Here is a 17,500-nt window from a genome sequence, read left to right as displayed (position 1 = left end):
TGGGAGTGCCGACCAAATCAATTCTATCGACAGATTCGTTTGTCACTTCTCTTTATTTTAAATTCAAACAAACCTATAGCTTACTAGGGGCGGGTAATATATATATATATATATATATATATATATATATATATATATATATAGGTAATCGTAGCCTATGAACGCCTGCAATACCAGAGGTATTACACGCGCGTTGCCGACCCTCTTTACCCCCCTTTTGAAGAACCCCATGCTGTAGTCCCTTGGGAAAACCTCGGCAGGGAGCTCATTCCATAACCTGAGTGTTCGTAGGAGAAAATATCTCAAATTCTCAAAGAATTCACTATAGTTTGTATAACTATTAATTTATATTTTATATTCAGTAAATAAAACACTACAAGCACACTGTATAAATATTTTTATTTCTAATAGTTCATAACAATATTTTGTATGACAATAGAATAATTAGGCACACGTAACAACTTTTAATATTTTGTTAAAATTCCGGTTTAGTCTTTATTATTTCTTAATATGCGTAATATTCTGGATGGAGGAGGACATAAGTGCTATATATTTCCAGGTAAAATCGCGGGTAAAGACTAGTACAATACAACAGAGACACGTCACAACAACACTCATAAACTATCATTATTTCAGACTAGCTGACCAGCGCTAGCGAGTCCGTGAGATAGAATGAGATAGCAACGTCGGATGTCTCATTCCAACTCATGAAATCGATAGCGATGTCGATTCCATTGACGAATCCGCTCGCCATTTGTCTAGAGGGCCTGGTAGATTAAAAAGGCCATTTTACATCAATCAAAATAAAAATTTACATACCCGCCGAGTTTAACTGGCATTGGCATGACAGTGAATGTCAGTTGTCAACTTACATCTGTCATTTGGCTGACATTGCTGTCATGTCATTGCTGTTTACTGGCATGTACTTAAGGTTTTTTTATAATGGTTAAAAATGGAATGGTAACCCCTCCCGCGCTATCGGTATACACCGGCGGGGCACCAGTGAGGGATGACAGGCGAGAATGAAGCAGGTCAGTTAGCCCATCCTGACATATTCAACAAAGAATCAATCATGAGGGTTTCCAGGGAGAACCGCGTGGAGGTCGATGTAATAGGGTTTATTGCTAGCAATGAGGTTGCTTATCCTCATTACTAACAATCCCTTCTCCCCCCGGTTAATAAAGGATTAATAAATAATAAAATCCATATGTACTTTTTCAGTCTCCATTACAGTAATATTTGATAGTAATAATACATTCACATCGGGGGGAAAGGGATTGTTAGTAATAGAGACTGAGAATCCCATTGCTAGCAATATACCCAACCAGGTCGACCTCCTCGCGGTTCCCCGTGGAAACTATCATGGTTAATTCCTGCTGAATTCATCATGATGGGCTAACTGGCCTGTTTTCATTCTCATCAATCACCCTTTACTGGTGCTCCGCCAGCGTATCCCGTTAGCGCAGGCGGGGTTATCATACCATTTTCACCCATCAAAAAAAAAACCTTTAACATCGGCAGGTTATATGAAGCAAATCCTATTATGATTCGCGAACAAAGGGGTTTAAGGCCCTCATAGACGTTGTCGATATCATCCTAAATACATTTTTATAACCTTACTCTAAAGCATTTCATATGAAACAAATCCTATTATTGTAACAATTAACAAAGAGGTTTAAGGCCCTCATAGACGTTACCGATGTCATCCTAAATAAATTTTTTTTGTCTTACTCTAAAATATTCATTAGGACCACCACGAACAATAAAAAAAATAGTCAAGTAGGTCGGACTGTTCTCAAATTATGCATTTATCAATTATATTGTATTTATATAAGTATTCTTCATTATATACATAGATTTAAATAATGTTAATTAAATGAAAAAAAGAATGTATTACATTTGTATATAATTAATGACAGTTACAATCAAAATCGAATTAGCAATGAGGAGGTCCTGCTTAGGGTTAAGGAAAAAAGACAAATTATTAGAACTATTGAGGACAGAAGGGGAAAAATGTTGGGACACTTGATACGACACGACGAACTTATGAACATTATAATAAAAGGTAAGATAGAAGGAAGGAGGGGAAGAGGGAGACCAAGGCATAGTTACATCAGGCAGATCAAGGAAGGAGTTGGTGTCGTGTCGTATCAAGAGGTGAAGGGACTCGCTGAAAATCGTAGTGAGTGGCAAGAGCTCCACCGACAAGAGCGCAGCTCTTAAATAGGATAGATAGACAATCAAAATGGCGACAGGCGACAAACGCCACTGACTACCCCATTAGGGATTATAGTCGAAAACATATTTTTATTTTATCATTAACAATTATTACTTTATTTTTATAAACTACAAACTACATAGGACTTATTTCATATAAATTCGATGAAGAAAAATTTGTACATTACGTTTGTAAAATGTAAAATTAATTACATAAACATTTAGCATTTACAGAAATATTTTATATGTATTTAGAACAATATATAAAATAAATTTTAGTCATTTTCTTTATAGTTATTAAAATTCACAGATTCATTTTAAAACTTCGTAAAATAATAACATTATTATGTATTATTATTATTATTTTATCGATCTTCCTAAGACATCTATACTTATAATAAATCTGTAGAGAGTTCAATTCTGTACATGAAATATATTTCCAAAATAACTATCAGGCGGTGATTAGTAATCGATACTGATGCCAAAAATGCAATCAGTAAAATTTTTGTGTCTGTCTGTATGTTCGTTATAGAAGCAAAAACTACTCGACGGATTTTAACGAAACTTGGTACAATTATTATTGTTCATACTCCTGGGCAGGTTATAGTATACTTTTCATCACGCTACGATCAATAGGAGCAGAGCAGTGAAGGGAAATGTTGTGAAAACGGGAGAAGTTACTCCATTTTTAAGCTTCCGTCGCGTGTGCAACCTTAATGGCCACTTTTTAAAATGTAAAAATGTCCACCCGTGCGACGCCGGGACGGGCCGCTAGTAAGTAAAAAATAATATTAAAGAAACACCTAAGAAAGGGAAAATGTATTGTAGACATATTAAAAATCTATTGTTCAGCCAAGGGTGCCGAAGATTAGAAAGACGTTGAATTTGTTAATTAAAAAAAAATCTAAAGCAGTAGTTTTTTTTAATAGTTGGACTAGTGAGGTAGCGTTTAACATTTATATCACGACCATCGTGAAAGAACGGAAGCGATCCATTTTCTATATACTATTATGGTGGCAAACAAGCATACGGCCAGTCTGATGGTAAACGGGGTTATCGTAGCTTATGGACGCCCGTAACACTAGGTAGTACCACGCGCGCGTTGCCGGACCCATAAGAAACTTTTATATGCCCTTTTTGAAGAACTCAACGCTGTAATCTCTAGAGAGCAGTTGGGCAGGAAGGTTTTCCACAACCTGATTGTTCTCCATGCCCAATAGTGGGACAACAATGGGCTATAATGCCTAATATTTCTTTAGACAATTTCCCAAAGTACTGTTTACCTTATTTCTAATCGAATCAGGAATTCGATAGATCAATTTTACAGGAGAGATTTATATTGTGCCAGAAACTCCTCTTCTTCGATCAGGGTGGTGTCCAAGTGGTCGTCTTCCTCTGTCCTGATCGCTGACGACAGCCTCTCGAGTGCCATTTCACATTCTTCCTTACTGTAATACAGAACAGGAATTATTTAAATATACCTGTTTTCAACTTCTTTTGAATCGTAATTTTTTATTATTCTATATTTGGGGGTTCGGAAAGGTTTCCATTGAGAAGAACTTACAAGAAATACAGTTGTGAATATTATTAAATGTTTTATGTTATATTATTATTATCTTCAACTGTCCACTGTTGAACAAACGCCTCCCCCCTGGGGGGTATCATGGCCAAAACAGTATACTCTGTTATGTCCATGGTACTGCTCATGTCTATAGGCGACGGTTACCACTTTCCATCAGGCGGGCCGTCAGCTTGTTTGCCATTCTAAGTTGTATAAAATATATATATATATATATATATATATATATAAACAGAATTTTCATCGTGCCTCCAATCAAACTGTTAATAATTACTCCTCTCCAAATCAAAAGTTGCTTGGAAGAGATCACTCTCAGCGATAAGGTCGCCCATTGTTTTCTCATTGTGATTATTTCTTGTAATGGTTTATATCTATAATAAGTTTACCATTGTAATCTTATGGAGGAAACAATAAACAGTATCTATCTATGTTATTTGGAACAAGTTACATGAGAGTCAGATGAGTCAGCTGACTCGCTTTCATCCTCACCTCTGACTCGCATATGCCGACAGCGCAGGCGCGGTAACCATTCCATTATAAAGAAGTTAAAAAACAGGCATAAACGTACCGTTTGCTTTTTTTGTGTTTGTTCGGTTTCTTCTTACTGGACGTCGCGGCGCTGGTTGACGGGTCGGTTGGGTTTGCAGCACCTATGTACATAAAAATATATAAAATACTAATAATGCACCTGGGCTTTGCATAGGTGCAAATTGTACATACAAAGTTTATTAAAACAAAATGTACGTAACAGTAAAATTTCTATAACAATTACAATAGTTCGAAATAGAGGCATCTTAACATTAATTAATTTTACCAGAGGGAGACTTTGTACAAAAGTCGTTTGCTTGGGTACCTCTGTCTCATTCGTGTTTCAACCGTAAAGCAGTTGTGTTTGCATGGCTGTGTTTTGGTTTGAAGAGTGGGATATGGCAGTGATTTTACAGGGTACAGCGGAATAACAACTGAGTCCTCAGGAATGGCAACGCATGTCATAGGCATCATTGGCGAAACAGTATACTCTGTTATGTCCATGGTACTGCCCATGTCTATAGGCGACGGTTACCACTTTCCATCAGGCGGGCCGTCAGCTTGTTTGCCATTCTAAGTTCTATAAAAAAAAAAAAAAAAAAAAAAAAAAAAAAAAAAAAAAAAAAAAAAAAAAAAAAAAAAAAAAAAAAAAAAAAAAAATTTCAAGTATAACTATTTAAATATCCACTGACCGTCAACGATGTGTCCCCCACTGGCGACCAGCAGGTTGGCGGCCTCGTCGAGACTGTTGTTGGTCACACGCAGCGCTGCCTTCGCCTCTTCTGACTCGTAGCCCATTGCTTCCAACTACGAAAATATTAGGGTACATTCTGAGGTGTCAATCTCTGAAATTATTTCTCAAATTGCCTTTTAAATTTGACAGTTTAACAAAACTATTACAGTGTGAACCATAGACAATTAAATATAAAATGGTTCTAACGCAAATCTAGTAAAAAAAGTTTATTATGGTCCTTAACACTTAACGAATAGGCCTGTAAATTTACGTTTTTCCATCCTGTGTTGTTTTTCATTCCTAGCACGGGACACGAAAATCTGCGTTTTTGAATGAATTTTATTATGTTGCATTTTGGGTCTTCTTTTATGCACAGTGTTATTTTTTTAATGCTATTATTTATAATACTGTCTGCCCGTTGCTCCTATGGCTTAAATTTTAGGAAATAAAGGAAAGAGAGCAGATTCGACCCGTCTGTTAAGTGTTAAAATAATCAATTCTCTGGAATATCAAATTGAAATTTCAAATATGAGAAACATGATCACTGCGCATCATAGAATACTCTGTGATATCCAGGATCATATATTTATTCCTGAAGACTAGATGTTATGTCTTTGCACCCTGTAATTTTTTTGCCATATCCCACCCTTCAAACCGAAACACAGTCATGCAAGCATAGCTTCACGACAAAATATGAAAAGCATATAGAAAAATATAAAGAAATATATACATCGTTGAATAATAACTATCGTATGGTATTACGCGATCGTATAGTATAGTACTACGCGAGCGTTGCTGACCAGTTTGAAGTTAGTCAGAGCACTCTCAAATTTAAAACTTGAGGAAAGTAAAATAAAATAAATATATACATTTTTTTTATACAACTTAGAATGGCAAACAAGCTGACGACCCACCTGATGGAAAGTGGTAACCGTCGCCTATAGACATGAGCAGTACCATGGACATAACAGAGTACACTGTTTCCCCCATGATAGCCCCCATGCGTTGCCATTCCTGAGGACTCGGGTGTTGTTCCTCCGTACCCAGTAAATTCACACCATATCCCACCCTTTAAACCGGAATACAGCCATGCAAACACAACTGCTTCACGGTTGAAACACGAATGGGACAGAGTTACCCAAGCAATCGACTATTGTACAAAGTCTCCCTCTGGATTAAAACACGCATACATGTGTTTAGTTAAACACGATACCTCAGCAATCAACTTGTTGTCCGGTTCTACGAGCGAGACATCAGAACTGGTCGTTTCAGTGTCGTCTGACGAATCCTCGCTGTCTGCCAACTAACATGCAACAACAACAATACGTGCTACTCACAAATACCAAAAATAATTAATTAAGCCTTAAATTATAGTAAATATACATTGATAAGCGTCTACAATTACACATATACAACTGAATTGGTCGTGTGGTCCCGGCATAGAATAGGCCATCCCTTACTATCCCGTGGATGTCGTAAGAGGCAACTAAGGGAGGGTGAGGGTTTTTTTATACAATTTAGAATGGCAAACAAGCTGACGGCCCAATTGATGTAAAGTGGTAACCGTCGCCTATAGACATGAGCAGTACCATGGACATAACAGAGTATACTGTTTCGCCCATGATACCCCCCATGCGTTGCCATTCCTGAGGACTCAGGTGTTATTCCTCTGTACTCAGTAAATTCACGTCAGAGGGTTGTGCAATATCTCTCTTAAAATATCTCCAAAGCTTAACTGCGGTTGCCAATTCGCTTGCCAAACGTGGCTACTACTGGTAAACCTCCTCAAGGGGGAGGCTTATGTTCAGCAGTGGACAGTTAAAGGCTGACATGATGATTACAACTCCAGCGACCAGCTTCGCCTTCACATTTTTTTTTTATTAATTTAAAATGTGTTAAAAAAAAAGTTATATTTGAAATGTGGCAAAACTCCATTTTGATTTAAAAACTAAAATGAAGAACCGATTTTAATAAAATAAAATTCTATGGAGTTAATTCGAAAAAAAAATAAAATAATTAGACAAAAATAATCCTAAATCATAATTTATAAATGTTAAAGTTATAAGTCAACAACAAAAAAAATTGGGAACATCTTTTTTTGAAGTCGGTTAAAGAGACTCGTTCTCGTTAGAAAACCGAATAGGTTTAGGCTTAGCACAATGTTTGTTCTGCAGCCCTGACCGCCTTGATACAGACCAAATGGTCGAGTGAACGAATTTTTTTTTTTTACAACACAGGGGGCAAAGGAGCATGCGGCTCACCTGATGGTAAGTGACTACCGCCGCCCATGATCACCCACAACACCTACGGCATAGCAGGTGTGCTGCCAGCCTTTTAAAAAGGAATATGCTCTTTTCTCGAAGGTTATGTCGTAGTATCGGTTCGGAAATACTGCTGCTGGAAGTCGATTCCAAAGAGTGGGTGTGCGTGGGAGAAAGTGCCATGAAAAACGCACGGTGGAGGACCGCCACTCGTCCATATAGTTGGGATGAAATTTTAGTTTATGGCGGGTTGTACGATGGTGAAAATGAGAAATGATAGTGACAAGTGGAGTGGAGAGTGATGTCGAGACCAGTTCCGGCTGCTCCTGTATGAGGCGCACGGCCTCGGCGGCGCGGTTGTTGGCGGCACGCAGCGCCAGCGTGGCGCGGCGGCGGGTGTAGCCCATGGCCTGCAGCCCGCGCACCAGCTGCGGGCTCACCGCGCTGCCGTCCGCACACAACCCGCGTTTGCGCTCCTCCCTGCCCGGGGACAGTGGCATATTGATTGGACAGTTTGAGAGTAATGACCTCGGCTTATAGATCTCAAATTGAGTCCTTATTATGCTCCCGGCAGCGTATATCAGTAGTTAAGACGGGACCACTATTAAGGATTGTGGTCCCGTCTTAAGATATAAAAAATGTGTGTGAATATACGTGTGTGAGCATACGTGTGCATGTATATCGTTATACGTGCGTGTGTGTGTGCGTGCGTGTGCGTGTGTGTGTGTGTGTGTGTGTGTGTGTGTGTGTGTGTGTGTGTGTGTGTGTGTGTGTGTGTGTGTGTGTGTGTGTGTGTGTGTGTGTGTGTGTGTGTGTGTGTGTGTGTGTGTGTGTGTGTGTGTGTGTGTGTGTGTGTGTGTGTGTGTGTTATAGACTTTAATAATGATTTCATGGATATGATTTATTGTTTAGCAATATATTTTTTTTATAAAACTTAGAATGGCAAACAAGCTGACGGACCATCTGATGAAATATAAAATGTAATCCTTTTAGTAATAACAAAATAAAGACAAGTGCTCACAGTTCATTTATTTTAGAAATCATACCACTAAATTATACTTATTTATTTTATTTAGCATATAATATGTAGTAAATGGCAGCAAATATGGACTAACTTAATTTGTCACTCACCGATTACTACCTACAACTACTAAGCTTGCGAGCCTAGTGTAGTAATCACTGTTTAGTAAATTGTATACCCGTATTTAAGTTTTTTTTTATACAACTTAGAACAGCAAACAAGTTAACGGCCCACCTGATACAAAGTGGTAACTGTCGCCTATAGACATGAGCATGGACATAACAGAGTATACTGTTTCGCCCATGATACCCCCCATGCGTTGCCATTCCTGAGGATTCAGTTCAAATAAAGTTATTATTATTAAATACTCAACTTCTTACAATTCATTAATAAAAAATATATCTATCACGTGCGTGTACGTAAGTGTAGGCACGCGTGCGTGCGTGCGTGCGTGCGTGCGTGCGTGCGTGCGTGTACCTGGCGCGGCGGCGGTCGTCGCTGGCGCGGCGGCGCAGGTCGCGGCGGGCGTCCCGCCTCGCAGCAAGCAGCAGGTGAGCGCGGTCGCGGTCGCCGCCCGCCGCCCGCAATCCACCCCTCGCCTGCGCCCGCGACCACCCCAGCTCCACCAGTGCACACACAGACGTCTCATCCACCTGCAAATATACACACACCCACTCTTAGATAGGTAGATAGTAAGATAATTTATTTACATTACTTACAGCACACAAATTACAATACAAACATACACACAATACACAGTAAGAGAGATAATGAAAATAAAAAAAACAACAAAAAAAAAACAAAATATATTTAACTACTGCTTTCCTTCCAAAGGTTGCCTGGAAGAGATCGCTCTTAGCGATAAGGTCGCCCATTGTTTTCTCATTGTGATTATTTCTTGTAATTATTTATATTTATAATAAGTTTACTATTGTAATCTTTTGGAGGAAACAATAAAGAGTATCTATCTATCTATTTATCTGACGTAGGAAAAGTAAAAGAAAAATACAATCAAACCACGTTATTTTACTAAATACTGGTGTCAATCATAGTGATCGACTCCTTTAGACCCTACAAACAAACAACATCAGCGTTAAAAAAAAGGAATATTCAAGTAAAAAAAAAGTGACCCTTATTCAAAGAACTTTAAAACTCAAAATCGACCTTCTTCCTCACGGCGAGTAAACATCGGAAAATTATGTATACATCTTGCAAATAGCAAATTTAGCCCAACAAAACGTACGGCGTAAAGCAAAATAAAAATATTTCCTATCTTGCTCACACTTTCGTGTTTTGTTGTAATGGTGTCTCATGTATTACTGTCACTGACTGGCACATCTATAAGGTAGGTAGTATCGTGAATTTATAATAATTAATTATTGAGTCCAAAACTACCTAGTTTTATGTCCAAATTTTTTAATAACAATGACGTAAATTATTATATCAACCCATAACTGTCCACTGCTGAGCATAGCCTTTCCCATAAGAGGAGTTTTGACAGTAGTTGCTACGCTTAGCAAGCGAGCCGGCAACTGCAATTAGGCTTTGGTGATGTTCTAGGAAGGACGCTGCTGCCCATCCCTCGACCATTAGTAATGACTTAAATAACGTTTAGCATTCCTCATCCTTTCGCCATGTGTGCCCCGGCATAGAATGGGCCGCCCCTACCTTTCCCGTGGGTGTCGTAAAAAGCGACTAAGGGAGGGCGAGGGGTGGACAGCAGTGTCCCTCTTAAAACATCTTTCAAAGCCGAAATGCGGTTGCCAACCCACCTGACAAGGGGGAAAAGGGATTGTTAGTATTGGAAACTGAGAATCCCATTGCTAGCAATATACCCAACCAAGTCGACCTCCTAGCGGTTCCCCCTGGAAACTATCATGGTTATTTCCTGATGAATTCATCATGATGGGCTAACTGGCCTGTTTTCATTCTCATCTATCACCTTTCACTGGTGCTCCGCCAGCGTATCCCGTTAGCGCAGACGGGATTACCATACCATTTTCACCCATCAACAAAATACCCGCCTGCCAAGCGTGGTAACTACTGGTAAAACTCCCCTTATGGGGAAGGCTTACATCCAGTTAACGGTTGAAATAATAATAATAATAAATTTCTCACCCTTAGCAGATTGAGTTCAGACTCGGCCTTGTCGAGCAGCTGCCTGGCCTCGGCCCTCTTGTTCTGATGATAAGCTACAATGCCTTGCAGCAAATACAGTCGCATCAACAGCACACGCTCAGTAGCTGAAAATGAAATTAACAACTTAGTAGTATTGGGAGGAGATTTTTACTAATAGTTTAGGAGTCCCAGATCGACCTGTAAGGGCATTGTTAGTTCAGCCGTTTGTCCACATTGCTAGCAATATCCTGACAGATGTATCTCTACCTGGATACAATCCTATAATCCTGGAAACATCCTGGATACAGTCGTGATTAATTCCTGGTGAATTTTTTTTTATACAACTTAGAATGGCAAACAAGCTGACGGCCCATCTGATGGAAAGTGGTAACCGTCGCCTATAATGTCTATAGGCGACGGTTAGCCGGTAGCAGTACCATGGACATAACAGACATAACCTTACCTAAATTTCCCTTCAGTTCCGCCACTGTCTGGTGCTGTTCTCCATATATCCGAAGGAGGGAGGCCTCGGCCCGCGCGAGCCTGGCGGCCGCATCGGTAGCCGACGACAGACTCTGCAGGCACAGGTAGCACCACGCTATATCCAGTTGAAGTACTGCGTAGTTGTCCACTGACTTCAAGATGGATGAGCTGCATTCACTATGACAAACATGGCAATGTTAGTAAGTTTAGTTTTTTTTTTTTATAAAACAGGAAATGGGAAGCAACCCTACGGCCCTCCATAAGTGGTAGTCATCGCCTGTACACAAGAACAGTACCTTGAGCCCATGGCATCTGCCATGCCTTACCATTCCAAAAACTAAGATAAAATAGTTCCGTACCCTGTAATTTCACTGCTCTATTTTTATTCTCTCTAAATTCGCTCTAAATTCACTGCCCTTTAAACCGAAATACAGCCATATGAATACAGCTTCCAAACAGATTACTTCCGACTTTTCATCCCTTAGTAGTAGGATAGTGTTAGATTATGAGGTGGATAACGATGATAGATCGTTAAGGAATGCATTATTACTAGAAATGTGATTATCAGACCCCCTTCCTGAGTCTCGATGGGGGAGGGGGAAGGGATTGTTAGTAATGCGGATTACTATTCCCATTGCTAGCAATATATCCTACAAAGTCGATCTCCACGCGGTCCCCCCTGGTAACCATCGTGATGAATTCCATCACGATGGACTAACTGACCTGCTTTTTCATTCTCACCTATCGTCCCTCACTGGTGCCTCGCCAGCGTATACCAATAGCTCAGGCGGGGTTACCATTTCATTATCATCTATTTAAAAAAAAAACAGTCTCGATCCACTGGACTAGAGTTTTTTCAATGGGTGAAGATGGAATGGTAGAACCTGCCTGCGCTATCAGCATACCGAAGCGGTGTACCAGTGAGGGTCATCATGACCAATTTAGCAGCATTGTTCCGGTTTGCAACAACAATCCTTGTGAGCCCTGTCTCAGCAGCGGTACCTGAGCTGGCGGTCTGCGTCGAGCAGCAGCACGAGTGCCCGCGAGTAGTCCTGGCGGCGGGCGGCGGCGCGGCCGCGCTCGTGCAGCGCCAGCCCCACCAGCAGTGCACGCCGCTCACCCGCCGGCAGCTCTATAGCCTTGCCCGACTGGTCTTCCAGCTGTTTATTTATTTAAAACAAACAGACGGCTATAGCAATACGTATTTACACATTTAATAAATTAACAGCCGCTAAGGTTTGCACAAACGTATAATACAAGGGAAGGAAACACAAAATTAAACAATACTATTGAAAACTACAGCAACATTGTCAGATAACAGAGGTCAGATGTTAATAAAGCGGATGGCTTTATTAACATCTGGCAACACATTATTTGAGAATAACATCTAGATATAACTATTAAAAAACGTAAAATATTAAAATAATAAAAAAAATCAAAATTTAAGAAAATTAAAATTTCTGATTCTTTATTAGAGAAAAAATAAATAAATTAAAAAAAAAAAAGAAATCTCTGGCAACAACCTAAAAACATTGATTACACAGTGTTGCCATATACCATTTTATCTCAATTTCAAACTTCAGTTTCGAAAATAGTGTTCATACAGCACCTGAATGCTTTATGCTTTGTATAACTTAAAAAGGCAAATAAACTGAAGTCCACCTGATGGAAAATTATTTATATTTATGATGACACCAGAAGGAAAATGTACAAAAATCGTTTGCTTATGTTTCGGTTTGAACGTTGGGATATGGCAGTGAATTTACTGGGTACAGAGGAAGAACACCTGAGTCCTCAGGAATGGCAACGTATGGAGGGTATCATGGGCGAAACAGTATACTCTGTTATGTTCATGGTACTGCTCATGTCTATAGGCGACGGTTACCACTCTCTATCAGGTGGGCCGTCTGCTTGTTTGCCATTCTAATTTGTATAAAAAATATTAAATATGTCCTCTTTATAATGTTACTATAGGTAACGTAAAACACAAGAGTGCAACCCCATTAAACTGCCATTGCATACCTTCATGTAATCTTCATCAGCATATTTTGACAGCAGTGCGGCGTCTTCTCTGGTCGACTTCATCTCTAAATACATCTCGTCCTCCTTCTTCACTTCGTCTGGGGTCTCTAAAATGACAGTAAGAGAAAACTATGTACTAATATACATGTATGTTTAAATATATGTATTGTTAGCGGTATCCCCTACTTGAGACTCCCCACCGCTCGCCACAACCTTGTATAAATTGTTCTACTTAATTATAGGAATTATATTGTGTTTGTTTTTTTTTTTTAATTAAAAATAAGATTTATTGTTAAAAGTATGTTTATGTATTTATTTGTTTATATATATGTATGTTTGCATACATTAGTATACATATATATAATAGTTCGCCACCTACCCTTTGCCTTTTCTCAATATCCTCTACCCAACAATTGTCTGGAAGAGATTGCTTGCGATAAGGTCGCCTTTTGTATCACTTTTCGTTACTATTTACTGTATTTTTTTTACTTGGTGCAATAAAGTATAAAACAAATAAATAAATATGTATATAATTAATTTATACACACACACATACACACTCACACACACACTCTAGTAACTATTGTTATGATATACTATAGTGTAGTTTTTTATTTTTATTTCCTTTTAAATTTTATAATTACTCTAGCCACGACAAATTTATATCGCTAAGTCAGTAAAAACCTGTTATTGGCTTTTTATATGGATAAGTTGTTATTGTTTTAAGCTATAAATTGTAAGCTGTTGGTTTTCCAATAAACAAATAAATAAACATAATATACAGAAAAAATAGTAAAAACTTATGAATCTCCAAAATGATGTAATTTGTAGTTTAAGCCACTGCCAAAATAGCTAGTAATTGTTACAAATTACAACAGTACCTAGTGTTACTTTATGGTATATTAGCTTTTACCCGCGACTTTGACCATGTGATATATACACTGACTGGGATAAGAAGTAGCCTATATCTTTCTAGGCTTAGTAGCCTTTCTATATATAGTATGGGTATACTAAATTTCATTTTACTATCCATTGTTACCTATGTATCACAATTTAAATAAATAAATAAATAAATCATAGTGATTGGTTAAGCCGTTAAGGCACTATAAGGTAACAAACAAACTCACTTTCACATTTATAATATTAGTAAGGTCATAAATATTGCTTTGTGGTATAAATAAATTAGATAGATCATCAATACGTACTAGACATGATGAGAGCCATAATTTGCACTCCATTCTTGATGCCCTGCTCCTCCAGGCTCGAAGTTGGCTTTATTACTTTACCATTAAAGATCAACTTTAATCTGTAAACAAATACCATTTACATTTGCCAGAAGGAGACTTTGTAGAAAAGTCGATTGCTTGGATACCTCTGCCCCATTCGTGTTTCAACCGTGAAGCAGTTGTGTTTGCATGGCTGTGTTTCGGTTTGAAGGGTGGGATATGGCAGTGAATTTACAGGGTACAGAGAAATAACATCTGAGTCCTCAGGAATGGCAACGCATGGGGGGGGCCAAATGTTTATTCTATTATTTCTTATTCCAATTATTTATTTAAAGTTCTTTTTTTCTGTACCTTTCCTGCACATGATTACTGCATTAGGTTGGCTGGAAGAAATCTCTTTCAGAGTTAAACCCACCCTTACTAACAAGTTGTAAAACCAATCACTATATCTTTTGTTTGCAAGTGAAATATAAACATATATACATACATACATATCTGTCACGCCTGTCTCCCATTAGGGTAGGCAGAAACAACGCCAAATGCTTCGATTCAAACAAACCTCCTTCGCTTCTTCCACATTCATGAATCTTTTCATACACGCTCGCAGGTTACAGGTACTTTTAATTTGGCCCTTCTTCAGCATATATATAAATATAAACATATAAAAATAAATAACAAATTACCTAATCTGTGCCATTCCTATCTCTTCAGCCACAGCTGTAATCAAGTCACTTCCCATCACATACAATTTTTTTTGTACCTTCATAATCTTAGGCCTTTCACCGGGAATAGTAGCTTTAATTCTCAAGGTAGCAAACCCTGTCTCCTTGTACTCCTCGTTAGCTTTCGATCTATCAACGGAGTGTAGCTGCAGCTCATGCAGGCCTTGAAGGATAGTATCAAGATCTATTGATAGTGCCGTTGAGTATTTTTTGGCTAGTTCCTACAATGAATATTTAAAGATTTTGGTTAAACAAAATAAACACTTCAACTTCAATTATAACAAAATAAATATTTTTTTTTATTCCAATATCGATTTAGTATTGGGAGAAACATCAGGTGGTTAAGAGTTAAACCAGTTCTACAACACACTAGACAGAGACTTTGTTCAAAAGTTGATTGCTTGGGTACCTCTGTCCCATTCGTGTTTCAACCGTAAAGCAGTTGTGTTTGCATGGCTGTGTTTCGGTTTGAAGGGTGGGATATGGAGTGAATTTACTGGGTACAGAGGAATAACACCTGAGTCCTCAGGAATGGCAACGCATGGGGGGTATCATGGGCGAAACAGTGTATTCTGTTATGTCCATGGCACTGCTCATGTCTATAGGCGACGCTTACCACTTTCCATCAAGTGGGCCCTCAGCTTGTTTGCCATTCTAAGTTGTATTAAAAAAAAAAACACACTGGCTTACTGTATAGAATTGGATCGCCCATATGAAAATAAATAAATAATGAGAATAGATAAATAAATAGATAAACACTTTATTTGATCCATTTATTACACACATAAATTAAGAAATGAATTCATACAATCACCATTTATTAACTATAAAACAAAAGATAAAATATGAAAATATGTGTGTCACAGTGATCCAAATAGGCTACAGCTCAGTAATAGTTTTGTTTAAAAGCAAAGCACTGATTTTCAGCTGCAGCCTGATGTTAGGCTACATGGACGCATGCAACAAACCCAGAGTTTCCCTGTATGACTAAATTAATACATAAACATGGAATTGTATTATATAGATACATACATATATAAATAATGCATAAACAATATATTTGATGATAATGAACTAAACATACAATTCATCACATTAATTGAGTATAACTACGAAAGTACCAGCAAAGAGGGGATTATTAGTAATGGGTACCCTGGCCCATTGCTAACAATATATATATAGTGTCAAATGAACCTCTATATAGTTCCCCCCAGAAACCACCATGGTTCGTAATGAATGTGAAATGAAATGAAATTTATTCGTTCAAACATAACTGTAGTTTCATAAGTTACAGCACTAATATTAATATTATAATTTTAAATGGGTACAGTAGTTGTGGTTTTAGAACTGGGCTATTAAATAGGTCAATATAATACCTGTGTTAAGGGGCCACAGCCCCAACCCCCTTTAGTACTATAGAGATATTAATATTAAGTAACTACAATAAGGTTAAATACATAGTTTAACAATTAAAAATAAACAGAAATGTCATGATGGGTCAACTGATATGCCTTCATCTGGTCATCGAGTACCCTCGAGAGGTGTTCACTCTTACCTATCATCCCTAAATGATATCCTACACTTCAGCCACTATCCCTCCACTGCTGGACATAAGCTTCCCTTATAGATTACCATTTATTTATTATTTAATAAAAAATCTAGGAGTTCTACCTAGTTCTAGTTCTAAGAATAATAAATGAAAATACGCACACACATTTATTTTATTTTTTTATATATCTATACACAAAAGAAGATTATCGAATTGGAAATTTTCTTTTTTTTTTTAAATAGTTCAATAATTAACCTATTCGTAGTCATGAAAAAAAAACTATACAAGCAAAGGAAAATTCGGGATAAAGGAATTTTATTTGCGGTTTTTGTTAGTGACGATAAATGAAGTATTTATGAGATATAAATTGGCTATAAGAAACTAGCAGGAAGAAATAATAAATATTTATTATGTTTACCTGTAAACTTTGCGATATCCCATTGTCTGGTTGAATGTATGGTGGTTCCCACAGTTTTATTTTGTCTTCGTTTAGTTTAGCCCGTAATTTTATCAAAAGATCTTCGTGTTGCAGGTTAGTCTCCATTATTTTGGTCGACTCTGTAGGAACTCAAGCGACTGAGTCACCAAATGAGTTTGCGATTTGCAAAACAATTTTGGAAAGTCGAATCGGATGCAAACAAACAAAACAAAGATCAATTTTTAATGTCACGCATCGGGTTGCCAACTTTTGTTAACATTTATCTATAAAAGCACGTTAAAATACCCTTACAATCCTTCAAAATTAATTGTAAGTTATCAAATACTTGGAATATTATAACGCCTAAATTATAAAACGCAAACAAAACGTTATTTCGAGATGAGGTACATTGAGAATGTAAATGCCAGAGTAAATTTTAAGTTGTCGGTAAAATTGGTAATCAAATGTATTATTGTCTATGTAGGTCCTTCTCTTTTGATCATTTGTAATAAATCTTTCGAAGGTATTTTCTGTTACTAATCTTCTCCTATGTTGACCTCATATTAATTTTATCAGCATGGAGATAAGGTTTTTTTTTTCAAAAACATTTCATTTTAGCGCTT

General features: G+C 37.8%; 1 protein-coding gene across 3 annotated transcripts; it reads right to left on the bottom strand.

Annotated features, from left to right (window-relative positions):
• Positions 1 to 380: 380 nt before the first annotated feature.
• On the bottom strand, positions 381 to 17,137 carry LOC113510984 (NEDD8 ultimate buster 1). Of its 3 annotated transcripts, none has more exons than XM_052893714.1 (13): positions 16,878 to 17,137; positions 14,872 to 15,131; positions 14,168 to 14,268; positions 12,963 to 13,069; positions 11,943 to 12,100; positions 10,921 to 11,117; positions 10,458 to 10,582; positions 8,817 to 8,992; positions 7,603 to 7,798; positions 6,271 to 6,360; positions 5,017 to 5,131; positions 4,365 to 4,446; positions 381 to 3,665 (listed from the first exon to the last, which is right to left on the bottom strand). In XM_052893714.1, the coding sequence occupies exons 1-13, from the start codon at positions 17,001 to 17,003 to the stop codon at positions 3,539 to 3,541; spliced, it is 1,860 nt and encodes a 619-aa protein (XP_052749674.1). In that variant the 5' UTR covers positions 17,004 to 17,137; the 3' UTR covers positions 381 to 3,538. The 3 variants fall into 3 exon arrangements, with proteins under 3 accessions (XP_052749674.1, XP_052749675.1, XP_052749676.1); XM_052893715.1 differs by having other exon boundaries at positions 7,630 to 7,798; positions 16,878 to 17,136; XM_052893716.1 differs by lacking the exon at positions 6,271 to 6,360 and having other exon boundaries at positions 7,630 to 7,798; positions 16,878 to 17,136.
• Between the last annotated feature and the right edge of the window lie 363 nt (positions 17,138 to 17,500).

This window comes from Galleria mellonella, unplaced genomic scaffold (assembly GCF_026898425.1).
Source record: "Galleria mellonella isolate WM207_F2 unplaced genomic scaffold, CSIRO_AGI_GalMel_v1 utg184, whole genome shotgun sequence".
Lineage (NCBI taxonomy): Eukaryota > Metazoa > Arthropoda > Insecta > Lepidoptera > Pyralidae > Galleria > Galleria mellonella.
The sequence above is the reverse complement of the archived record's forward strand: the minus strand, read 5'-3'. Positions and strand labels throughout refer to the sequence as shown.